We start from the raw sequence: 22,270 nt of genomic DNA, 5'->3' as shown, positions 1-22,270 counted from the left end.
ATTGCAAAGACAAAATAAATCAATGGGATTGTTAGGTTCGAACTTCCTGTTTTAAATTTATCTAAGTATTATTATTATTATTTTGGTTGGGTGACAATATTGTACGTATATAATTTTAAATTTTTGAATGATGGACATGATATGTAATAATCTTTTCAATTTTAACGATGATTGTAAAACATATTAGCAATTCTCATGTCAATGATAGTTGGATGATTGATGATTGGACTAAGGAGAAGAAACGAAAATACCCTCGACGTATCGACTGAAGGAACGATTGATAATTTTATAATTATATTAATTTTTATGTCATTATACTCATTACATAGAAATACATCAATTTTGCAAAGAAAAATTATGATCAGGCAAAACATCTTACAGCTCATGTGGCCAAATTCATCTGTGCATCTTTTGAGCTTTCCTTTGTTGTCCACCTAAAGATTCCATCAGGCAACATTTTTAACTCAATAATTTCTCGGCAAATTCAAAATCATTAACACGATTGTAACCAATATAGAGATCAGCCCTAAGGTTATTTGAAGATGAAAATAACATCATGCCACAAGTCTTGTGCATAAAGATGGCATGTAGTGCTGCTGTCTGTCTAATTGCACCTAAAACCCTACAAGAGTGTCCACCTTGCCTAATTGTTTACTTGATGTTCTCTAACAGAGGAAAATATGAACAAATAGCAACAAAGGGAAAGGGAAAGATAATCCTATTGGACAAACACACTGATGATTCTGTTTTCTCAAAAGAAGTGCAAATTGATATACAACATAAAAGTGCAGTTAGAATGAACCTTATTTTAAACCTGCACAATGGTCATACAAGAATAAATTAAGAAATCGAGATGCAGATTAAATGGAAGAAAAATGAAAATGGCAATGGGCAAACCCCCAGTACTGCTCTTTAACTTGGACAAGAAACAAGAGATTTCCATTATTTTCAAGAAGAGAAAGGAGAAGACATGAAACTATATGTAAATGTGTAACTTGTTACATGGTAGCAGAAATCAGAATATCATGTCTAATTTTCTTGGTTGCGTCAATGATTCAGCCTAAGAAAAATTCCATTGGATGAATCAAATTTCTTTGGAGTTGGGAATATGCTTCAAGCACAAAGGTGGAGGTATTTGGAAGCATAAATGTCAAAATCACTGTTTTCTTTCTTTTTGGAATTATAGATACTACAAAAGAAGAATTCACTAGATTATGTGTCATTTTTCCATGTATGAGACATCCTAGTCCTGTGACTGCAGATCTTGAAATTGCATGTCCAATTTGCTAAGGTATACCGGTAAGATCATATGCAATTTGGGTTGCATGCTTAGCCTGCAAATCCATCATATGATTCTCCAATTGACAACAAAATCAATATATTTTATCAATTTGTAATTTCAAGCTCATTTGCATCAATAGTTTGAGATGAATATCTCTCATCCTTTATTATCTTAAAGAGTTCTTCCAATCTCTCATAGATTAATGCAAATCTAGGATGAGACTTATCTCTTGCAACAAAAGCATGTACCTCATTGTTAATCTGGATCCAACTCCATCCTGCTGCTTTCTGGACTTCATTCTCATCCATTTTTCTCCTTACTCTCTCTGCCTCCTGCCATTCACCATGCAAAGCATGCAAGTTTGAGAGAAGCACATAGCTTGCGCTGTCTGTTGGGGTCAGCTCGAAAATCTTCTCTGCAGCAAGTTTTCCTAGTTCTAGATTCCTGTGCAATGTACAAGATCCTAATAGTGCCTTCCACATAGTAATATCTGGCTCAAATGGCATCTGCTCAATTATATGATGTGCCTCTTCGAGTCTTCCAGCTCGACCCATCATGTCAATCATGCATGCACAATGTGAGGCAGAGGGTATAATGCCATAGTGATCATTCATCATCTTGAAATATCTAACTGCTTCATCAACACAACCTGCATGATTACACCCAACCAAAATCCCTAGAAATGTAGAGTCATCTGGCATGCTACAGCTGCTCTCTAACATCTTATCAATTACTTTGAAGGCCTCTACCCCATGCCCATTATATGAATAGCCATGAATTAATGAGTTCCATGACAATATATCATGAGTATGCATGTTGTCAAATACCAGTTCTGAATCCTTGATGCAGCCGCACTTGGCATACATAGTGATCAGTGAATTCCCCATGCAAACATCGTGGTCACACCCTAACTTTAGTGAAAGAGAATGAAGTTGCCTTCCTTGATCGAGTAAGGCAAGATTTGCACAAGAACTTATGGCACTAGATAATCCGTACTCGTTAGGTTTGTGTCCTTCCCTATGCATGTGGCGAAGTAATTCAATGGACCTGTCATCGCATCCATTCTGGAAATTACCAGAGATAGCAGCAGTCCAGGAGACAGTATCAGGTGCCTCAATTTTCACAAACACCTTCTCTAGCTCTTCAATCTTACCACATCTAGCGTACATGGTCAGCAAAGCATTAGACACTCGGATATCAGAGGTTAACTTACGCTTGATCGCCAAGCAGTGGAGCTGCAATCCCAACTTAGCTAACTCTTGAGGTAATCCACAAGCTCCAATAATAGTTGAAAAAGTGAACTCATTAGGTTGTATGCCTGCACTAACCATGTCATTGAATACTCTCAAGGCATCCTCTGGTTGCTCATTCCGAAGACAGCATGAGATCATTGAGCTCCAAGTGACAACATTCTTAGGTTCCAATTGTTGAAACACCAATTTAGCCCGAGTAAACTCAAAATTCCTCGAGTAAAAATCAATCAAAGCACTCGCAGAATAAACACTGTTGATGATCATGGTTTTGATCATGAAAGCATGGATCTGTTCACCAAGAAGTGGTCCGCATGCTGTTAAGATACTTGTAAGAGTATGCTCATTTGGCTTGATCCCTTGTCTCACCATTTGATCAAACACTCCAACCGCAGATTCTAACACATTATTCCTACAATATCCTGAAATTAGTGAAGTATAACTCACCACATCAGGATCTGTAATCCTATCAAAGACTGACTTAGCTTTGTCAATCAACCCACATCTCGAATAGAACTCGATCAGACAACTGGCAGTCCAGCGATCATCCCCAAGACCAGAGCGGGCGATCAGCGAATGCAGCTGCTCTCCAGGCTCAGCAGCTGCCGTATCAGTGCAGGCCTGGAGGGCAGCATTGACTGCAAAATCATTGGGAAGCACACCAGAGTCGAGCATATCGACGAAAAGGTGAAGCCCCAATTCTCCATAACCATTTCGGACGCACCCAGAAATCATCGAAGTCCACGTGACAACGTTCCTCTCAGGCATTTCGTCGAACACCAGAAAAGCATCATCTACGCGTTCAACTTTCATAAACAAATCGATCAGCCTGGTCTCGAGAACAACCCCCAGTTCGATTCCTTGACGTTTGATTTGGAGATACAGATCCAGAGCCTCGGAATGCGTCTTCGATGCTACTGCTTGCTTCAATCTCTCGACAGAGGTTGGCGAGACGGTCGGGCGGGTCTTCTGCGGGAGTGGGGCAGTGGGAATGCAATTTTTTGGTGACAGAGAAGTGGGGTTTGAAGGGAGTTTGGTCCATTTTGGATGAGGATGGAGAGGCTGATTCGAAGCTCGGAGCTTAACGGGGTTTAAGTATTCGGAAGAGGACAGAGGAGATGAGCTAATCATGTTTGTGGTACTCGTGGCGGGAACGAAAAGGTCCATTTATGGTCTATTTCGAGGGAACGGCATAGGATTTCTAAGAAGTTATATATATATATATATATATATATATATATATATATATATATATAGGAAATTCATATTATAATAATACTAATAATAATAATAATAATAATAATAATAAGTCAAACGGGCAGATTGATGAGATGACAGATTGATCGCTGGCTTCTTCTAACCATTACACAAATCTTTTTGTTTTAGGATGATGAAGTCACTAAGAAATTTACAATGCTGACTTGGATAGTTTCTAGAACAGAAGAAAAGGTTTTTGGTCAACGCCACTGAACTGTTCAACATTGCACCTTCGCATTAATTAGGGATAAATGAAGTCTCAATTCATGACGAATTAACGAGTAAACCAACGAATGATGGATGAAACAAGTTTCTCAAGTTGGTGCATATGCAACTAATATTACAGTTTCTATCCCATCACATAGGCAATATGGAGGCATAACATACGGCACAAATACCTGCTCACATAAATGAGGATGCAAAACAAAAGGGAACTCTCCGGTGACAAAAACATATCAGCAACCTGCACGGGAATTGGAAAGCAAAAACGTAAAATTCAAAATGAGGATAAGAATAGATCGAGGATAACTCAGAGAGACCTACCAAACTTCCGAACGTAGGTATCATTGCATCCTCAGGGATCCGAGGATGGGGCAGCAGCAGTCGTTGGGTTAGGAACCTGTTTATTTACAAGAGCAGATAGTGCTTTGACCACAATGCTCATATTTGGCCTGAACTCAGCTTCATATTGCACACACAGAGCTGCCACAGCAGCAAGCTGCATGAATGGAACAAATTCCTCACTAGAGTCCAGCAAAATTGATCTATGCCACATGGAATGATCCTTAGATGACACATGAACATGCAGAAATAGTAACAAAGGGGAGGAGAGACCTTAGCAACTGCCTTTGGTGCATAATCTCCCTTCAGTCTTGGATCCACACACTGTTTGACCTTGTCCTCGCTCAATCTAGGAGATGCCTGTATGGAGCGAGGTGACAAGGAAACAGTACAAGGCTGGTTATCTTACCACATATAATTTGAAGTTGATGCTGGTGTTACATCAGCATTGGTGTTAAAAAAGAGCATCTTGTGGAGAAGTTCTCCATATATGGATTACAGCATCAATCTATAACCCAAAGAGTAGGCTAGACTAGACATATATGAGAATCAAAGTGACAAGTTACAATTAATCTGAATACATGAATAAGACTCTGCAAATATCATTCAAACTTTGGATAAAGATACTCATTGAAGTCTTTCAAATGCCCTATCAATCATGGCACTGTACCATATTTGTTTAATGTGTTTTATTATGAAGGTCAACCATGGCTGGTAAGAGGGGTACCTAAAGAACATAGGATTGTATTGCTTGCAGAGTCAATACATAAAATGATTTTTTTATAATGACCATTCTCAAGCCTCAGCCCTTCCAAATGATGTGAGCAAAACTATCAGAGTTCATGCTTCATGAAATCCTGGAGGCAAACAGATGAATGACCGAATTAGCTAATCAGTAGACTCAAGCACCAAGGTTACCTGACCCATTATGCATAAAGGTTTCCAACCATTGCCGAGGCTAAGATCATCTATTGAGTCACCAAGTTCTCAAGGTGGATAAATTTAGGACTCTTATGACACTGTTATTTCAAAGAACATTGACCTACTAATGATGGGATTAAAACTTATTTCTTCAGTGTCATCTAACAAAGCACTAAATAGCCAAAACAAATTGTAAAAAGGGTTGTTCAGACAGTTTTATCACCAATCATGGTGAAGCAGTTAGCAATGTGTCACTTTTACATGTTCCTAATTCAAAATTTCCAATGCTGAGCTTGTAGACATTTTTCCTAATTTAAAACATCCAAGGAGAGGCTATATCTGTACCAATGTGTATCCACATATATGCTCTTTAAGACATGTACATTCTCGCTGAGCTTGTAGTGTCCTCTCACAAACAGAATACCACTGTTGATGAGCATAATTGATCACAATACAACCTATGTTGCTCGGAGTTGGATATCAGCATCAGACAGTTATCCTCCTTAGGAATACAGGAATTTTCAAACTTGAGTATGGAAATAATACCAATATATATTTAAATTGTTTTGTCGAGTACTTAAATACTATTTTCTTTTCTCCTCTTCTGTTCTCTTTATCACTTATTTTATCATTTCCCTGTTACTTTTTATTCTCTTCTCTTCTCCCATCTTCTGCTCTCTCTCTTCTTCTTTTTTTCTCCTGTTGCCAGATATTAAATCCCATTTCACAAAATCAATTCTTTCCTCAAGTCTCAACCTCCCTACTCAGGCAGATTCCTGTCCTTGAGAGTCCCGCCTCCCTCTCGAGCAGCAGAGGCAGCACTTTAGATCAGAGATTTTGGTGGCAGGAATGTACTACATGGACACCTCCCCTCTCTCTTCATCTTATTTGCCTTCATCTCTTGGTCTGTGGTCACTGCTTATTCTTCGCCTCAGGCAAAGGATCAACAGGAAACAACCAGACAGCCAAGTCCAGCTCAGAGTACAGATGCCACACCCACACTCGTATCGAGTGTGTTGTTCACAATACAGTAGGAGAAACACAGTTCGATTCATCAACTTAGCGAGACCCACACTACAATGTGCCCGAATACTTGTAGTGGCAGTCTTAACTTGATGGTGTACATGCGAAGAGGATCTTCCTCAGTTATATCAGATGTGGGACAATATAACCATGAAAGTGATCTTTGTTTCCGGTAATACGCTGGCCATGTTGCCAACACAACATGGCATAAAGTATTTCCGAGAAATGAGAAGGTTACAGAGCTCAAATTCTTTATGCATATAGCCACATATATGTATGAACATAAATATGTATACAAGAAATGTATACGAATATATGTGTGTATATTCCTCATCATAGACTTCTACTTAGGACTGCACGAATGAAATTATAGAGATGCGATCAAGTAATAGTTCCCTTTGAAATTAATACTAACCCAAGTAACCAGACTTTGCTGCCCTCTGGGCATTGTGTGGTCAACCGGTTTCCTGCCAGTCAGCAGCTCCAGAAGTACAACACCAAAGCTATAGACATCACTTTTCTGTGTCAGCTGGCCTGTCATAGCATACCTGCATAAGTTTTGACATCATTCATTAGAACCAGAAACCTGCATTATACTTGAGAATTCGAAATTAAGTCTATCTCAAACTAAACTAATGTCTCTATGTTCCAGGATAAGATTTATCTGGTTCCTCACGAGGAACAGATTCAACTAATGATGGATGATTGATAAATGATGATAGTTCAATTGCTTCCATTGTGTTGGTTCTACACCTCAATGTTCTTTCACACTAGCTATGTCTTCCAAAACTAAAACAATAAATTATGTAGGGTTCTGTTGCAACAAAACATTCAGTAAGACAAATTTGGACAAGGAACTACCTTCAATAAGTGATCAGCTATTCAGTAAAACACATGCTACAAAAAGTAACTTTTATGTGCAGATGAAGACAGAACATTTCCCCAATTATTAGTAACTTTGTTTGTCTTGATCCTTTGTCCATAAATTATCTAAAATTCTCCAGTAGAGAAGTAAAGATAAGCAGCATAATATGAGGAGTTAAAAGATTAAGCTGTCCAATTAGCCTTCCGAAAGCTTCTGTTGGAAGCCACTAACAAACTCTCATTTGATTTCCAGTGTTGTTCAAGAAATTCCAAATAAAGATTGATTGCCCTGTTAAACTTTACAAGTATTTTAGCAATCATAACATTCAAAAGAATAAAGATTTCAGGATTTCTTGGTACTGGGTTCAAAATCAAATTCAAAAACATCAAAGTGAATTACATCCATAGGATAAAGTACTCCCAAAACTTGCAATCAGAAAGAATACTTCATATCCCATAACTGATAACTAAAAACTGCTAATCCTTACAAACAGTGTTTGATTTATATTTTTTTTTTTTTGCAAATAAAATTATGTCAGATGACATTTCGAACTCTCAACCTTTTGATGAGTGGGTCTGGTACAAAATTTGCCTTATATGATGGCTAAATCTACTGAGTCAAGACTTACCAGTGGTCTTTCTGATCACTCCTTTCTCTATCCTACAAGTACTGGTGGCATAAAGGCTTCTATTCTAACATTCAGTATGATTTTGAAGCAACCCCTACAAGTAGAACCACATAAAATTTGCAACAAAAAAATTCTATGATGATCACATCAGTCTGTATCCTTATTAGTGTATTAGAGTAATCAAACAGCTCAGAGCCTTCTTAAATCAATGGCATAGAATATATATTCACAGTTAGGCTTCTAGTTTCTTTGTAGTTTCCCCCTCAACTCCAACTCAAGATAGCCAGTCTCAAATCCTTGAAGACTCGGCCTGTCTCCACAAGCATAAGAAGTTACTATCAAGTTTCAACCTTTCTAAACCACGTCACTCCTTTCTCATGTTTATCCATCTTTCTACTTGTTTCTCCCCTATATATATATATATATATATATATATATATATATATAGACACACACACAAGCAATATGGATACACACATTATGACCATAAGATCCTGGGTTCACCTTATTGAGTAATTGGATAGCAATCATTGTCACAACCTTTAATAAGTAAAAGCATAGTCAAACAAAGAACATAAAATAAGATTGAACATATGAACATTAGAATGTATATAAACAATTTGAGTCTCCATGTTGTAATTACTCTGGCGCATGATAACCAAAAGTTCCAAGAACACGAGTTGAATGAAGACGAGCAGCCATGTCAGGTGCTTGATTTAAGAGGTTAAAGTCTGCAATTTTTGCTTTGAAGTCCTCAAATAAAAGGACATTGCTTGATCTGATGTCACGATGTATAATAGAAGGCTGAACCTTCTCATGAAGATACTCTAGCCCCCTTGCAGCATCAACTGCAATCCTCACTCGCTGCATCCAGTCAAGTGGGGGACCAGGTTGTGCACCTTGAACTCCCTTTCTGCCTAAAGTTCCATGAAAGCATAATAGTATCTCATACAATAGAAACATTTCGAATTTATTGAAAGAATGTGAAAAGTGAAATATATAGCAATGCCACATGTCATACCATGAAGGATGTCATGCAAAGAACCCATTGTTGCAAATTCATAAGCCAGCAATCGAAGATTTCCTTCAACACAATACCCCAACATTTCCACAACATTTTCATGCTTCAACCTAGACACTATAGATACCTAATGTTCAAAGAAGGTGAAGTCAGGTTTTCAAGAATATGTACCGAGATGACAGTATATAGAACCAAGGCTTATGTATTGACCTGCAAAGTCCATCTGTAAAAATGAAAAAGGCAGACAAATTATTATCAGTACTACTATAACAGAAAACATACCTGAACCAAAAATTCAGTACTGGCCTCAGAGTCTGATGAAGAATCAAATTTTTTCAGGGCCACTTGATTTCCATTGTTCAGAACTGCTAGATACACTCTTCCGTATGATCCCTCACCCACCAAAGCCTTTGTTCCAAAATTATCAGTCTTCTCTTTTAATTCATCTAATGAGAGTGCAGGCACTTCGATAGAAGGTGTTGCCTTTGGGGGTTCATTTATGGGAAAAGTGCAATAATTTGAACCATTGGGCATATCTGCCAAAAAGAAAAGAAAATATCAGCTAATGCAACAGCAAAAGCACAGGCAACAGCATAAGATTAAAAAGATGCACAGAAGAACAAAATAATTTTTCAAAGCCTCTTGCAAGAGATTATAGAAGAAAGCTTTGACATGCTAGACATTTAATAATAAATAAAAGATTTTGTATACTATCTTTTCCAAAAATACATGTGCTGCTCTGATTCATTGAAGAGTGAAGCAATACTAATGTAATTGAGGAGTTCTCCACGGAATACATAGACAGTTTTGCCATTACTTTCATACATAAATAAACTGACAGCAATTGCTAGTGTGGCCTTGACTCAAATAATCGAGATGATGTCATAAACAGCAAGCAATTTATGTGTTTACTACCAAAAATGCAAAAAAAAAATCACAAATCAAGATTTGATGACCAACATAGTAGAGCCACCAAGGCAGGTTCATAAGACAAATATCTCATCCCTAATATCAGCAAATGTTTGTATTTCATCCAAGATTCTTGTATAAATTCCAAAGCAGTGGATGAAAAATATTAAAGTTTCAGATGCTGATCCCTCAATATCGAAGAATTTGGTACACTGAGCTAATAACTTCACTAACCTACTGTAAGGTATTACATGTTAAAATAAGAATGATACAGTGACACCAAACTCATAAGTTCCAACACCACATTTTATTATTATATGTATAACTGTTTTGGATTTCTAGTTTATCGGCAACAGGCTCACAAAGATCTACCTGGAATAGATCTAACCCAGTTAAATCCTAATTGTAAGATGAAGTAGAGGCTTTACTAAGGTAAACTCATATATTTCAGAATATCCGAGCTCCAATAATTAGCAACAGTCTCAAGAAAATCTAGCTAGGGTAGCACTAACACAATAAAACCATAAAATCAGGCAGACACTCACTTAGGAGGAAGACTAATAATTCAGAACCTCGAACCTCCAGCATTATCTCAAGTGCAGGCTTTCATAGATGAACTTAATTCAGTCATTCTTGACTAAAAGGGCATGAGCAAAGCATAAAGTATCATAAATAATACTATCACATGTCAACTGTAAACGTGTAGCAAAGTAATGCTTCAGTTAAACTTCATTAAGAGACGAATATCGTTTAAAGAAATGATGCAGGCACCCACCTAGACTGAGGTGGCATATTTGACCACTGTAGGTGTTGAAGCAGACAGACGGACACTAGAAAGCCATTCAATTGGCTCATTAGCAATCTATTGGTCCATTAAAACAAGCACCTCAATGTTAAAAATTAGTATAGTGATTTGGTAATGGGTTTTAACACATGTTATCTCATGACCATATAATTTTGAACATTTGTTGACTTCTCTCCATACACCTTCCATCGATGCCTAACAACGATCAGATAACTAAAACAGATGGTGGTGTTCCTCATCACCCATAAGCTGAGATTTTTCTTTTTATGTATTTTCAAAATTCCTATGCATACTTCTTCTTCTTTCTTTTTTTTCCAATCTTCTTCAGTGCCAGCAGCTGTTGTTGACCCCATCAAAGTTGGCAAAGCAAGATCTGCTGCTATGGTGAATCACCAGTGTCCTGACAGTTGCAAAGGCACCGCTTTTGCTGCTGCCAATGTAGGTTTTAGCTCTTTATGCTACTTCCATGGCAGCCAAATAGCGCCTAAATACTCATTGGCACCTAAGATGCTATTTTTTTTACATCAACTAATTTCTAAACATTGCAAATGACATCACAGGTAACAAAAAAAATAGAACTTTAGCTTTTGTAAGTAGTCATCAAGATAAAATCAGAAGTTTATCTCATTCCAACAATAATCATCATCATTTATAACATCAATCAAGAATTGAAACATCTAAGTTTAATCTTCAGTTAGAAGGTTTACAATCATAGTTGGTGAAAGAAAAAGTAAAAAAGGGGCCAGAAAGGGAATATTGCATGTCTTAACACAAAAAGCACCATTGATCTTCAAGGGACAAACGATCAAAGCAGCCAATAGACTACATATCCAATATCATCAAGTAAAAGTGAGACCATATAAATATACTTTAAAATAGTTTCAGGCTTGGGGAAATTGGGCATGCCCTATAATAAGATTTAAATAATATACAAGTGTAGATCAAGTTATTAGATTGTGAAGGAAGCAAAACCATAGGTTTATGAGAGTGGAGCACAAGCTAGAAACTCAAACAGGAAAACAATATGTTAAAACAATACAAATAAAAATATTCTATGCATGACAAGCGTGAGAGATAATAGAATCAAATCATCGGACATAATGAGTACGCATATGTAAGTTAGAAAGCATCAAATATTAAAAAGATACCATATTAGTGCAATGATCCAAGTTGATGATCTCAAGAAACCAAAACAAGCCACAAGGATAAAGAAGATAGGACTAAAACAAATAGAAAATACACTTCTAATGACATTTTTTTTCTAGTCTAGTTTCAACAACAACAGATACCTTCACTAGGTATCTTCTTTATCTGTTTAGAAACTCAGTGCACAAGGTGCATTTTACAGAGTGCAAATATTAGAGGAAAACATCAGGACACTTCAGAGAAACTAATTCATGTACAGTAATTCAACAGGAAAAACAACATACCATATGCGTCATGCATTGAGCTTGTCAGGTATTCATTTTCATGAACATGGAAAGAACCATCCAAATGTCGAGAACAGCAAAACCAGCGCCGCATCTTACTCTTTCTTCTTTATCTTATTTTACGTGGTGAATGTACCTTCTGAGATGAGTGGCACAATGAATTGTGTTAAAACACGATTATAGGAACTCAAACTCCAGACATTTAATTTCGTAATGTGAGAATGCAAATAAGTTCGTGATGTACAACAGAAAACTAAATGATAAATATTAAAAACAAAACAAAACAGCACAGGAGAATCACACATAATAAAGATGCCCAAATTGAAGTACGAAACCATTTAATGTCATCATAGACGACAACGCTAAGCAGCTGAACTATGAGGACGTCAACCGATTTCACCCCCAGGCGGGTGGGAACCAGAGACAGGTCCTTTTCGCAATCTTGATACGCACTGTCATTTGAGATCAAGGCGCAGCATTCTACTATCGAGTATGAATCATTGCATATGACATTGCACAGACCAATTTTAATCAAAACAAAGCCATATAAGAAATAGACGTTCAAAGAAAATCATAACCTCTCTTCTGTTTTGCTGCTTCAGCATCATATATGTAACATTAAAAACAATGTTTGACACGGAGGAACCGAACAAAATGATGCCCAATCGACAAAATAAGATAACTTGTCTCCAGCTAACACTCTCAAAATCCAAAGCAATCACGAGTCAGACAAATCGACGAAACTCGTTTAAACGTAAACCAAGTGCCACCAAGCATCGAAATCGGGACGAACAACAGCGATCGGAGAGTGGATCACGAATAAAATGTAGAAAAAGTCAGAAGAACCAAAGACAATGGAGAGGGAGATCGGGGAGAACGTAAGGGGAGTGCCTCACCTGGTCGCTGGAAGCCAAGGGAGCCCTTCACTCTCTCCAGCCACCGACCCCCGCGGTTGGGGTTGGGGATAGCGTTACAGTTAGGATTTGGAAAGGGGAGGAGCGAGAAGAGAAAGGCGAGGAAGAGGGAGAGACAAGGAGGAGGAGGAGGAGGAAGAGAGCCACCACTCGCTCGCCGCTCGCGACGCCAGCGGAGCTCCTCCTTTACGCATTCAAAAGTATTTTGCCGTGCGCCCCTCTCCCTCGTTCCGTTTCTTTCCAGGTTGGCTACTGGTGGTTAATAATAAATGTTCTACCACTCGAACATGAGGTACTCAACTTCTTAACCTCTCGTAATTGGAGACACTAATGGGGCCCGCGCTCGTATATAGTCCAAATGTACAGTCTCACGTCCCCATGGAGTGCTGTAACGGAATAAACATACTTGTTCTTGTCGCCGACCACGCCTCTCCTCTCCGGACTAGGACGTGGCCCACCAAATGGGCCCCGCGAAGATATCCATCAACAACGGAATCGTCGGAAGCGGTTAAGTAAACAGTATTACTCCACGAAAACGTGGGCCAGCTAAAGCTGCCGACTCAGAAGTCGGACCCACCATCCTGGACGCGTGGCTTGTCGCGGCCCCAGGCATATCCTGGAACTTGTCTTGTCGCCAACATATTATCCAATGGCTGTTGACATATTTTTATTTGAGGATAACTAAAGGAACAAAAAATGTTGTTTTATAGGACTATATATATATATTTATATATATATTTATTTATTTATTTATATTTATATTTATATTTATATTTATTTAAATAACACTGTTTTTCCAACTTATTGATTAATTAAGAATTAAACGCTGTAAAAATTGACAACCCAAATTAGCTCTTTCAAGAAAAGTTATTATTATTTAGAAATATAACAAATATATATATATATATATATATATATATATATATATATGGTTGGATCACTTGCAGTGCATAATAATTTAGATAAGTGAAAAATAATAATAATAATAATTTAATTTATTTAACATGAATACTAACAAAAACGTATGTCTATGTTCTTAGGCTCAAATGTATTTTTATAGTCGATAAGTAGGTTTCATAGGTAATTTGCCATTAATTATGTTTCACCTTTGTTTAAGGACTATAAATTCATAGTTGAATTCTTTTTTATCAATATCATCCTATTCAATTCAAATGCTTAAGGCATTATCCAATAAATTTTGATGATATCAGCTACTAATCCCATCCTTATAGCTTACCATTTGTCAAAAACAAATAAAAAGAAAGTTAAAGATTTGCACACCTTTGAGAGAGAAAGAAATGAATATTAGTTGAGAACTTCCTTTTTAGAGAGTAGAATGTGATGTTTGAGGGAGGCCAAACAAGAATGTGATTCGGAGTATGACCGATTGGATTCCAAAGGCGAAGTGAAAGCACGCACGGGCGGAAATGGGAGGAGCACTGATGTGTACATGAAGAAGAAGAAGAAGAAGAAGAAGAAGAAGAAGAAGAAGAAGAAGAAGAAGAAGAAGAAGAAGAAGAAGCCAATGGCGATGCAAAAGGTTGGGCAAGATAAAAGAATGGCCGACATCCAACAACAACTAAGACTCAATTTGATGCGACAACTACAAGTTGGTCAGGTCAACTTACTTAGATAAAGCTTAGAAGGACATGGAGGTGGTGATGAGCTCGGCATACGAAGTCACCTTGAGAAGATAACGTGGGACAGATTACGAGGCACGCCATCCCTTCCCTTTGGGCTAATGCTTCTAAAGAAAGAGATAAGCTGGATAATATGATCGATTTTGATCTATAGGGTGAGAGTCGCCTTTATTTATTGAGTTCATCAACTGTTACATATGCTGAAATAAATAATAAAAAAGTATGTTAAAACAGGATGGTGCAGAAACCAAGCGTGCAATGATGATGACGATGAATCACTTGATGCAGTGCATCAAGTACATGTTCTTTTACGACGTTCCTATTTACATTTTTTTTTTCTTTTTACTATTTATAATATTTTTTAAAAAGTAATAAAGTAATAATATACTATTCACAATTTCTTTATTTTTCTTTTTACTCTCACTTTTTTTTCCCTGAGTTTTTTTAATATTTTATGAATGCTGATGTCTTTTTGGACTATCATAGAATATATATATCTCAAAAAAATATAATAAATATTATGGGTTTAATATTTATATTAACAACTGAACGGATAAAAAATAGATATTATAGTTAATTTCTACTAACATTTGCAAAGGCTTGCAATATGACCCACCCTCTTGTAGGTCAATCTAGTTGTGTCATAACATGTTGAGCTATTATAGAATTTATACGATCATAAAAACTTTAAATCATGTAAATAAATGTGAAAAATATTTCTCATCTCTTTTTTTTATCTTTAGATTATCTCATTTTTATCATCTATCTTTTTTACATCATTTTATCACATCTTTACAAGGTGAAAATGAAAAAGAAGAAGAAAAGAAAAAGGAAAAAGAAAAAAAGGTTATAGGAAGGAGTGAAAAGGATTTTATTAGCATTGAATTATAAAATAAGAGTATATATCTATTTACAAAATGATAATTTATAAATATTTAAAATTCATAAGACAAAAACAAGACTCTAAATAATATGCCCATTCTCTTCTCTTAAGGAAGATGTAAAAACATATCAACTTAAAAATATTTTTAAAAATAAGCATATTCTTGAAAAAAAATTATAACTTTGAATATTTTTAAACTTCTGACAGACTCCATCGATTCCATTCCTACATGTCTTGTTCACGATCCTCGCATAAGGAAAGAGAGGGCACAAGAGTCATCGTAACTCGTAACTCTCGTGCCATCAGGACTGTGGTGCAAGATCAAGATGAGTCGAATGAAGATAAATATAAAATGAGGAGGAAAATTTTTTTAAAGTCAGGATGCTATGTATGAAAAATTTTCAAAGTAAAGAGTTTTTTTTTTTTTTTTTTTGACAAAAACTCACCTTTAATATTATATTTTTTATTTTTTAAAATTATATTTTTTTATTCTGTTGGTTGAGTGCATGCTTAAACAAGCAGCTAAGAGAAAAAGTGGGTTTTCCTAGCTCAGAAAAATAAAGAATATATATATATATATATATATGTTTGACCGAATTTTAAATAGAGTTCGCTTAACTCAATACTGAGTGCATCGGCCTCCAACGCAAGATTCGTGCGCATGCCACGAGCCACCACATGGGAAGCCATTCATAATATGACGGATGCCAACTCTGCCTTATTCCTCTCGCTATTCCCTCCACAGTAGTCGCACTCCTCCACTGACCTTATCGCTTGGCTCGGGCCCCACTCACGGCATTCGATCCCGATCGTTGATTCCTTCTTTTCCCTTTTATCGACGCATAAAGTCACTTAACCCCTCGCCCTTCCTCACTCGTCCGCGCACGTTTCCGCGCGGGGCTGCCATGAACCAGTCCCCATCCGGCGGGAACAAATCGGGCTCGATGGGGCCTCTAGAGGGGCTCTCCCGGTACGGATCGGCGCCGGGCTCGTTCCTCTCCGGGCTTGCCGACTCGGCCATCGCAGGCGGGGGAGGAGGAGGGGAGCCGTCTGCTGCCGGCGCCAGGTCGGAGGGGATGGTGGGCCGGTTCTTCGCGGGCGAATCGTCCTGCCCCACGTCCGAGTCTGGTTGCCGGGACTCCGCTGGCGGCGTTGGGGGATGCCTGCAAGGGTCGTACCGCCCCGGGGATCTCCACCTTTCGGCGGGCGGGTCCCTCTTGGTCCGCCACAGCAGCTCGCCCGCGGGGTTCTTCTCCCATCCCCTAACGGATCACGGTTAGTCTCTCTGGCTCCTGTGATCTCGAGTAGAATAGATCATGTGACGGCCTATTGCTGGCCCTCGATTCTGTATTGGCACGCTCGAGTACAGTGTACGAGTCTGTCGGCGTCCGTGGTTGTGGATCTGCACGACGAGGTAGACACAAAGAAGGCTTGGGATGCATGTGCTGGGTGGCATGAACTCGAAGAGGAGCCCACGAGGGGATATGGCTGGCTAGGCTCATGTGTCATGTGGACTATGATTGCTTCATTCATTTTATGGTTGGTGCTGCAAGAAAGAGAAAATTATTGCGACCAGGAGTAGGTGGCATCGGAACTATGACTCATGGATCAAATGACTAGGAAATAGTAAGACAAGATGGAGATAATTAGACTTATCCAAGCCCAGAATTATTATTCACTTACTATACACTTGTTTATCTAGCTTAGCTGACACAATGGTAACATCTCCAGTTATTGATGAAGGATCGTCATACAGAACGCAAGTAAGGATTGTTCTTATGTTAGGTTGGTCATTAGATTTCATCTGCTGAATCATTATCAGGTGATTAATGTGTGCAAACCTGATGCCAATGAGATCAACATCACAATGGAACGCTTGTGTCCTGGTAATATCTGACGTTGATTAATTGACCAAAGCCTTTGGTGGACTTTGAACTTTTAAATATAAAAACAGATAATGGAAGGTTGCATGTGTAGTTGCACAAGTGCTTATTTTAATGTTTAAACTTTGAATATTCATGCTTTAGCTTTTATGTCTATTCAAAACACTTTTTCTTTCACAAGTACATATCATACAACAACATCAGAGACAACATTAAACAAAAAGTCTTGGGAGATTGGAAACCCATATCTTGGGTCCTGTCCAAGTTTGAGCAAATTAGCCAAGTAATGACCAGCCTGATTAACACCTCGAGATGTGTTAGTCCTCTTAACTACATTTGTTATTTGAGGGAGATAGAGACAATCCCAAGGGACGTTCTGTGGGGGCATGGAGGGGCCATCGATTTGTTGAGGATCTTGGTAAACTGAGAAGAGTCTAATTTCACTCACACATTGCAGTAGTCATTTTACTGTCTAACTATTAACTCACCTGATTTGTTTAACTATAATTCATGGTTCAAGGAGCGATGACATTCGTTTAGTTGCATAAAGAAAACATTTGTTATGGGGCTCCTTGAGACAACAGAGGGTCTCTCTCTCTCTCTCTCTCTCTCTCTCTCTCTTTCTCTTCTGGAACATTTTTTCTAGATACTTTCCTTTTCGGTTCTGATATTTGGTTGAGAGACGCAGCTTTCCTGATTATTATTAGTAACCAATTGATATTTTGGACTGACCTATTAGAACTGTGAAGATCAATGTCAACCGTGAATGCCATATATTTTGATCTGTAATTTAGATCAGCTTGTGTGGAAGAGATATGCAATCACAAAATCTTTTGCAAACTGGCACTTACCATGTGCCAGTTTTTTGTGGGTCCTTTAGGTGCATAGAACTTGCCACTTACCGTGCACTAAATATACATAATAATTTACTGCACTGGTGGCATGAGTCCAGTTGCATAGCATGCCAGCGCCTTCGTGCTCAGATTTTCCCTTCTTTTGTTATTTGCTCTTTCAAACACTTTATAGTTAATGCAATACAAAGTTACAAACTACTAAATTTTATCTGGCCTTTGTAATAATACAATATGAACAGCTAAATTTTCTGATCACTGTCACATAAAATAAAAGATAGCCCACACTGCCCAAAGGTTATGCTGGATCACATCATATGGCTAATGATTTAAATTTTTGTTCTGTTTAGTGAGCTGAGTAAAATTTTCTTGGTATAATTTTTAGATCAGCTCCTAAACAACAAGGCATTGCATGTCTGTGACATGATTGTAATTAATTTTTTTATTGTATTTTCTTCATCTTCATCATAGAGAACATTCTATGTTGTTGTTATAACTAAAAGCTATGAAGACATTGTTCAATTATAATATGTCACGCTTGATTGCGAATAACATAATAAGCTTCTGCTTATTGTTTGATGATCTTGTTCTACAAAGTTTTTCTTTTTGATAAAACAGCTTCTGAATGACAAATTGAAATACAAAGTCATGAAGAATCAACTGTTGGATTAATTTTTAGCTTTCTTGTTGTCCTGGAATGTCAAGATCCAATCTGTAAAAGGACATATATTAATTTATTTTTTGTTCTACTCAAAGTGCTAATAGTTCAAGGAATAATTATCGTACACAATGTTGTTAATAAATGCCAAATAATTCTATCAAATGACTTGATCTGCATTTTGAATCTGTTTATTTTGTCTTGGAAGCCCTGATCTCCTGCTAATAATGATTAACTATTTTATTAACTCTTTCATTATTGATTAAATTTCTGTTACTAAAAATAGGTGTTTCCACTACAAGGGTGTCTGCTAATTACTCTCAAACAGGCACTGACAGCATTCATGCATCTGCAAATAGAAGGTTGAGGTCTCAATGGAGTTTTTCAAGAGATTCACTGTCACAAATCTCAGAATTGAGCATTCCAGAAATAGGAGAGAATGATACATGCTGCAACAGTTCGGATGAGGCTACTGGGCATGCTGGCCAATCCTACATTTCTGGCAATTTTCAGTTGGGCTCTTGGGAGGATAACAATTCAATTGCGTTTTCTGCTCCACCTAATAAACAGGCCAAAGATAATGCTGATGATATGGTCACTGGTCTCAGTAACATTGCCTCTCAGGTATGTTGTGGAGAATGGAACAGAGTCACAAATTAGAGATGTCTATGAATGTTAAGAATTGCTGATTAGCAATTTGGACATAATATCTTTATTGGACCTTGGTTGTTGCTTAAGTTGGTCACTCACCTTTCTTAATAAATAGCCAGATTCTTGATTACATCTCAGTATCTTGGATCTTGTTTTGCCTTTGACTTCATATCAATTTGTTCTTAAATCGACATGAGTTCTGTTAATCAGGGGATTTTCTTGAATGATTACAGTTTAGCTTTCCAAGAACTTCATCAGAAATGTCTGCTTTAGAGAAGTACCTTCAAGTCCAACAAGATTCAGTGCCTTGCAGAGTCCGAGCAAAGCGTGGTTGTGCCACACATCCCCGGAGTATTGCTGAGAGGGTTAGCTCAGCCTCAGACTGATCTCTTATTTTCTCTCTTTTAAGCATTCTCTGTGATGTTGTATTTCTTATATATGAATCTTGAAAGTGAAAAACACAAGCACTTATGTGGATCCTGCATCTGTTATCCGTCATATATTTTTCCATTGGCTCTGCAAGGCACTTATGTGCCTTGCAGAGTCCAAAGCGTGGTTGTGCCACACTCCTTAGCTCAGCCTCAGACTGATCTCTTGTTTTCTCTCTTTTAAGCATTCTCTGTGATTTTGTACTTCTTATACATGAATCTTGTAAGTGAAAAATACAAGCTCTGCAGTTGTTTCTTGCACCAGCTTTATGTTGTATGTGCTATTTATACTTGATATTTGTCTCTAGTTGTTAGAAGCACAACATAACTTATTCTGAACTTACTCTTATTGTCTTTGTAAGGAGAGGAGAACTCGAATTAGTAAAAGGTTGCGGAAATTACAAGATATTGTGCCTAATATGGACAAGGTAAAATGACACATGTAAAACACTTTGTTTAGAAGGTGATGAACGTTATATCCTTCCATCATAATATAGATGAATAAAGATTATCTGGTAAATAGATTTTGCACAAATCTTAGTCTCATCTGATTACTCACTGCTTATACTTCTTACATAAGTGATGATTTTATTTGTCAAATTCATTGAAGCAAACGAGCACCTCGGATATGTTGGAGCTGGCAATTCAGCACATCAAAGAGCTTCAGAGCCAAGTTCAGGTGCATACTGAAAACATTTACTTTTCTGAAAAATGCAGTTATAGCATCATACCAGGCAAAGGCTGTGTCTAGATGTTACCAGTTGGGGTAAAATAACTTAATATTTGTAGAAAATTGTGTGTCCATCAGTTGTCTTATCTTGCTAGATTTCAACTTAATCATACCAACAGATACATAAACATCGTCAATGTTCCTTCACATTGTTGCTCTTCTGTGTTTTTTTCCTTCACCTTAGCTGTACATGTTGTACCTGTGAAGCTGTGATGTATAATTTTAAAATTAGTTGTGACTTTTCCAACAATACAAATGTTATGTTTAAATCACGAGATCTCTTGGTCATAAACTGTAACAAAAACTTGCCTATTCACGCATGTTGTGCTTCTCTGCAGTATCAATGGTTCCACTAAAATATGACATTGTTGGTGAGAGCAAACTAGGCTCAGGAATAAATAGTTGCTGATGGTTATATCTTCTATTGAGAATAAAGACTGAAGCCCAAATCCGAACAACAATTTAGAAAAACTTTCAAACACTGTATCTGTACTTAAAAGGACATCAATGCAGTTCAATTATTTGCATTTTACACCCGTTTAAGACAGGATATATACACTTCCACTCTTGTATCTATTGTCCAGCACTGTCTTTACCTGGAACTGACAACTTAGCTCACAGAAAAGGGTCTTCTTGCTTGTTTCATGATTGACTAGTATATCAGATATAATGACTCAACGTTATCCTATGTTTTGTTTCTTCAGAAGCTTAAGCAAGAGCAAGCAAATTGCACGTGTCCAGGGAAGCAAGAAAAGGCTGGAGAGTAATACTAGTATTATGAACATTCTGTGCCATATTGTTGTTGTATTGGTATGTGTATTAAATAACAAAGTCATCGTCATTTGTAAGTTATGTTTTTTTGTTTTCCCTGCGATCTTTGGGTTATTTTGCAGATTGTAGGTGATAATAATGAGTCACTGCAAACTTTCTTCTGTTGTAGTTTCATATAACATTTGCACTTTTTTACCTTTGTATGGATCTGTCGTAGTCTTTTCGTATTAGCAGGAGCCTCGTGCACTCGTACAGTCCATGACAGTTATGTTGTGGTGAGCGCAGCCCAAACTAACAGATGGAGGCCATCATCTCATCATCTATGGATGGTTGAGATGTTTTATGGGGGAGATGAATGTATGCCAAGGGGAGAATAGGAGATGGACTGAATTCTCTCTGACTTCACATGGAGTTTTACTGTAAGTTTCTGAGTTTGAGTTACATGATATAAGCATGACTTTAAATTTTCTCCATTATCATACATCTTTTATATATATTTTTCTTGTTACATATAAGAAGTATGACTTACCTTATTATCTCTAAGGCCATACATACTACATAATTAAGATAGCATTAAACAGCTCATACTACATAATTATCTCTAAGGCCATTATTATCTTTAATGGAAGGAGGTTTGGTGTATTCGGGAAATATCTTCAAGTATTAGTTGTTTTAATGCTTCATTTAGGTATGCATGATGTACAGCTATTACCATAAAGAGCTCTAACTTATTTAGTGTGTATAGCTGTAACTTATCTCCAAGGCATTAAATGCTTATGTGTTGTGTTACTGTTCCTTGCAATGGAAGCACTAATTTACTCTCCTTTTCCTTACCATGAAACCGAGACAACTATCCCCAATATTTGTTGCTTGAGAACAATATCAAAAATGATTATTATTATTATTTTC

The 22,270-nt window shown here is 37.4% G+C and overlaps 3 protein-coding genes across 4 annotated transcripts; 1 reads left to right on the top strand and 2 right to left on the bottom strand.

The window, feature by feature from the left end:
* Positions 1–369: 369 nt before the first annotated feature.
* LOC135620241 (putative pentatricopeptide repeat-containing protein At3g01580) lies at positions 370–3,710 on the bottom strand. The gene has a single exon (XM_065123042.1). It carries the CDS (start codon positions 3,697–3,699, stop codon positions 1,387–1,389), a length of 2,313 nt encoding a protein of 770 aa, XP_064979114.1. The 5' UTR covers positions 3,700–3,710; the 3' UTR covers positions 370–1,386.
* A 373-nt stretch (positions 3,711–4,083) lies between these two features.
* LOC103995720 (PTI1-like tyrosine-protein kinase 1) lies at positions 4,084–13,052 on the bottom strand. The gene is made up of 9 exons (XM_009416391.3): positions 12,849–13,052; positions 11,953–12,091; positions 9,091–9,344; positions 8,809–8,935; positions 8,431–8,704; positions 6,710–6,842; positions 4,624–4,710; positions 4,333–4,507; positions 4,084–4,252 (listed from the first exon to the last, which is right to left on the bottom strand). Exons 2-8 carry the CDS (start codon positions 12,044–12,046, stop codon positions 4,364–4,366), a joined length of 1,113 nt encoding a protein of 370 aa, XP_009414666.2. The 5' UTR covers positions 12,047–12,091; positions 12,849–13,052; the 3' UTR covers positions 4,084–4,252; positions 4,333–4,363.
* A 3,200-nt stretch (positions 13,053–16,252) lies between these two features.
* Positions 16,253–21,556, top strand: LOC135620240 (transcription factor bHLH128-like). 2 transcript variants are annotated; one of them, XM_065123041.1, is made up of 6 exons: positions 16,253–16,664; positions 19,110–19,405; positions 19,666–19,797; positions 20,223–20,288; positions 20,471–20,539; positions 21,295–21,556. In XM_065123041.1, the coding sequence occupies exons 1-6, from the start codon at positions 16,295–16,297 to the stop codon at positions 21,355–21,357; spliced, it is 996 nt and encodes a 331-aa protein (XP_064979113.1). In that variant the 5' UTR covers positions 16,253–16,294; the 3' UTR covers positions 21,358–21,556. The 2 variants fall into 2 exon arrangements, with proteins under 2 accessions (XP_064979113.1, XP_064979112.1); XM_065123040.1 differs by having other exon boundaries at positions 19,068–19,405.
* The last annotated feature ends 714 nt before the right edge of the window (positions 21,557–22,270 follow it).

Source organism: Musa acuminata, chromosome BXJ2-8 (assembly GCF_036884655.1).
Source record: "Musa acuminata AAA Group cultivar baxijiao chromosome BXJ2-8, Cavendish_Baxijiao_AAA, whole genome shotgun sequence".
Taxonomy (NCBI): domain Eukaryota; kingdom Viridiplantae; phylum Streptophyta; class Magnoliopsida; order Zingiberales; family Musaceae; genus Musa; species Musa acuminata.
The sequence above is the reverse complement of the archived record's forward strand: the minus strand, read 5'-3'. Positions and strand labels throughout refer to the sequence as shown.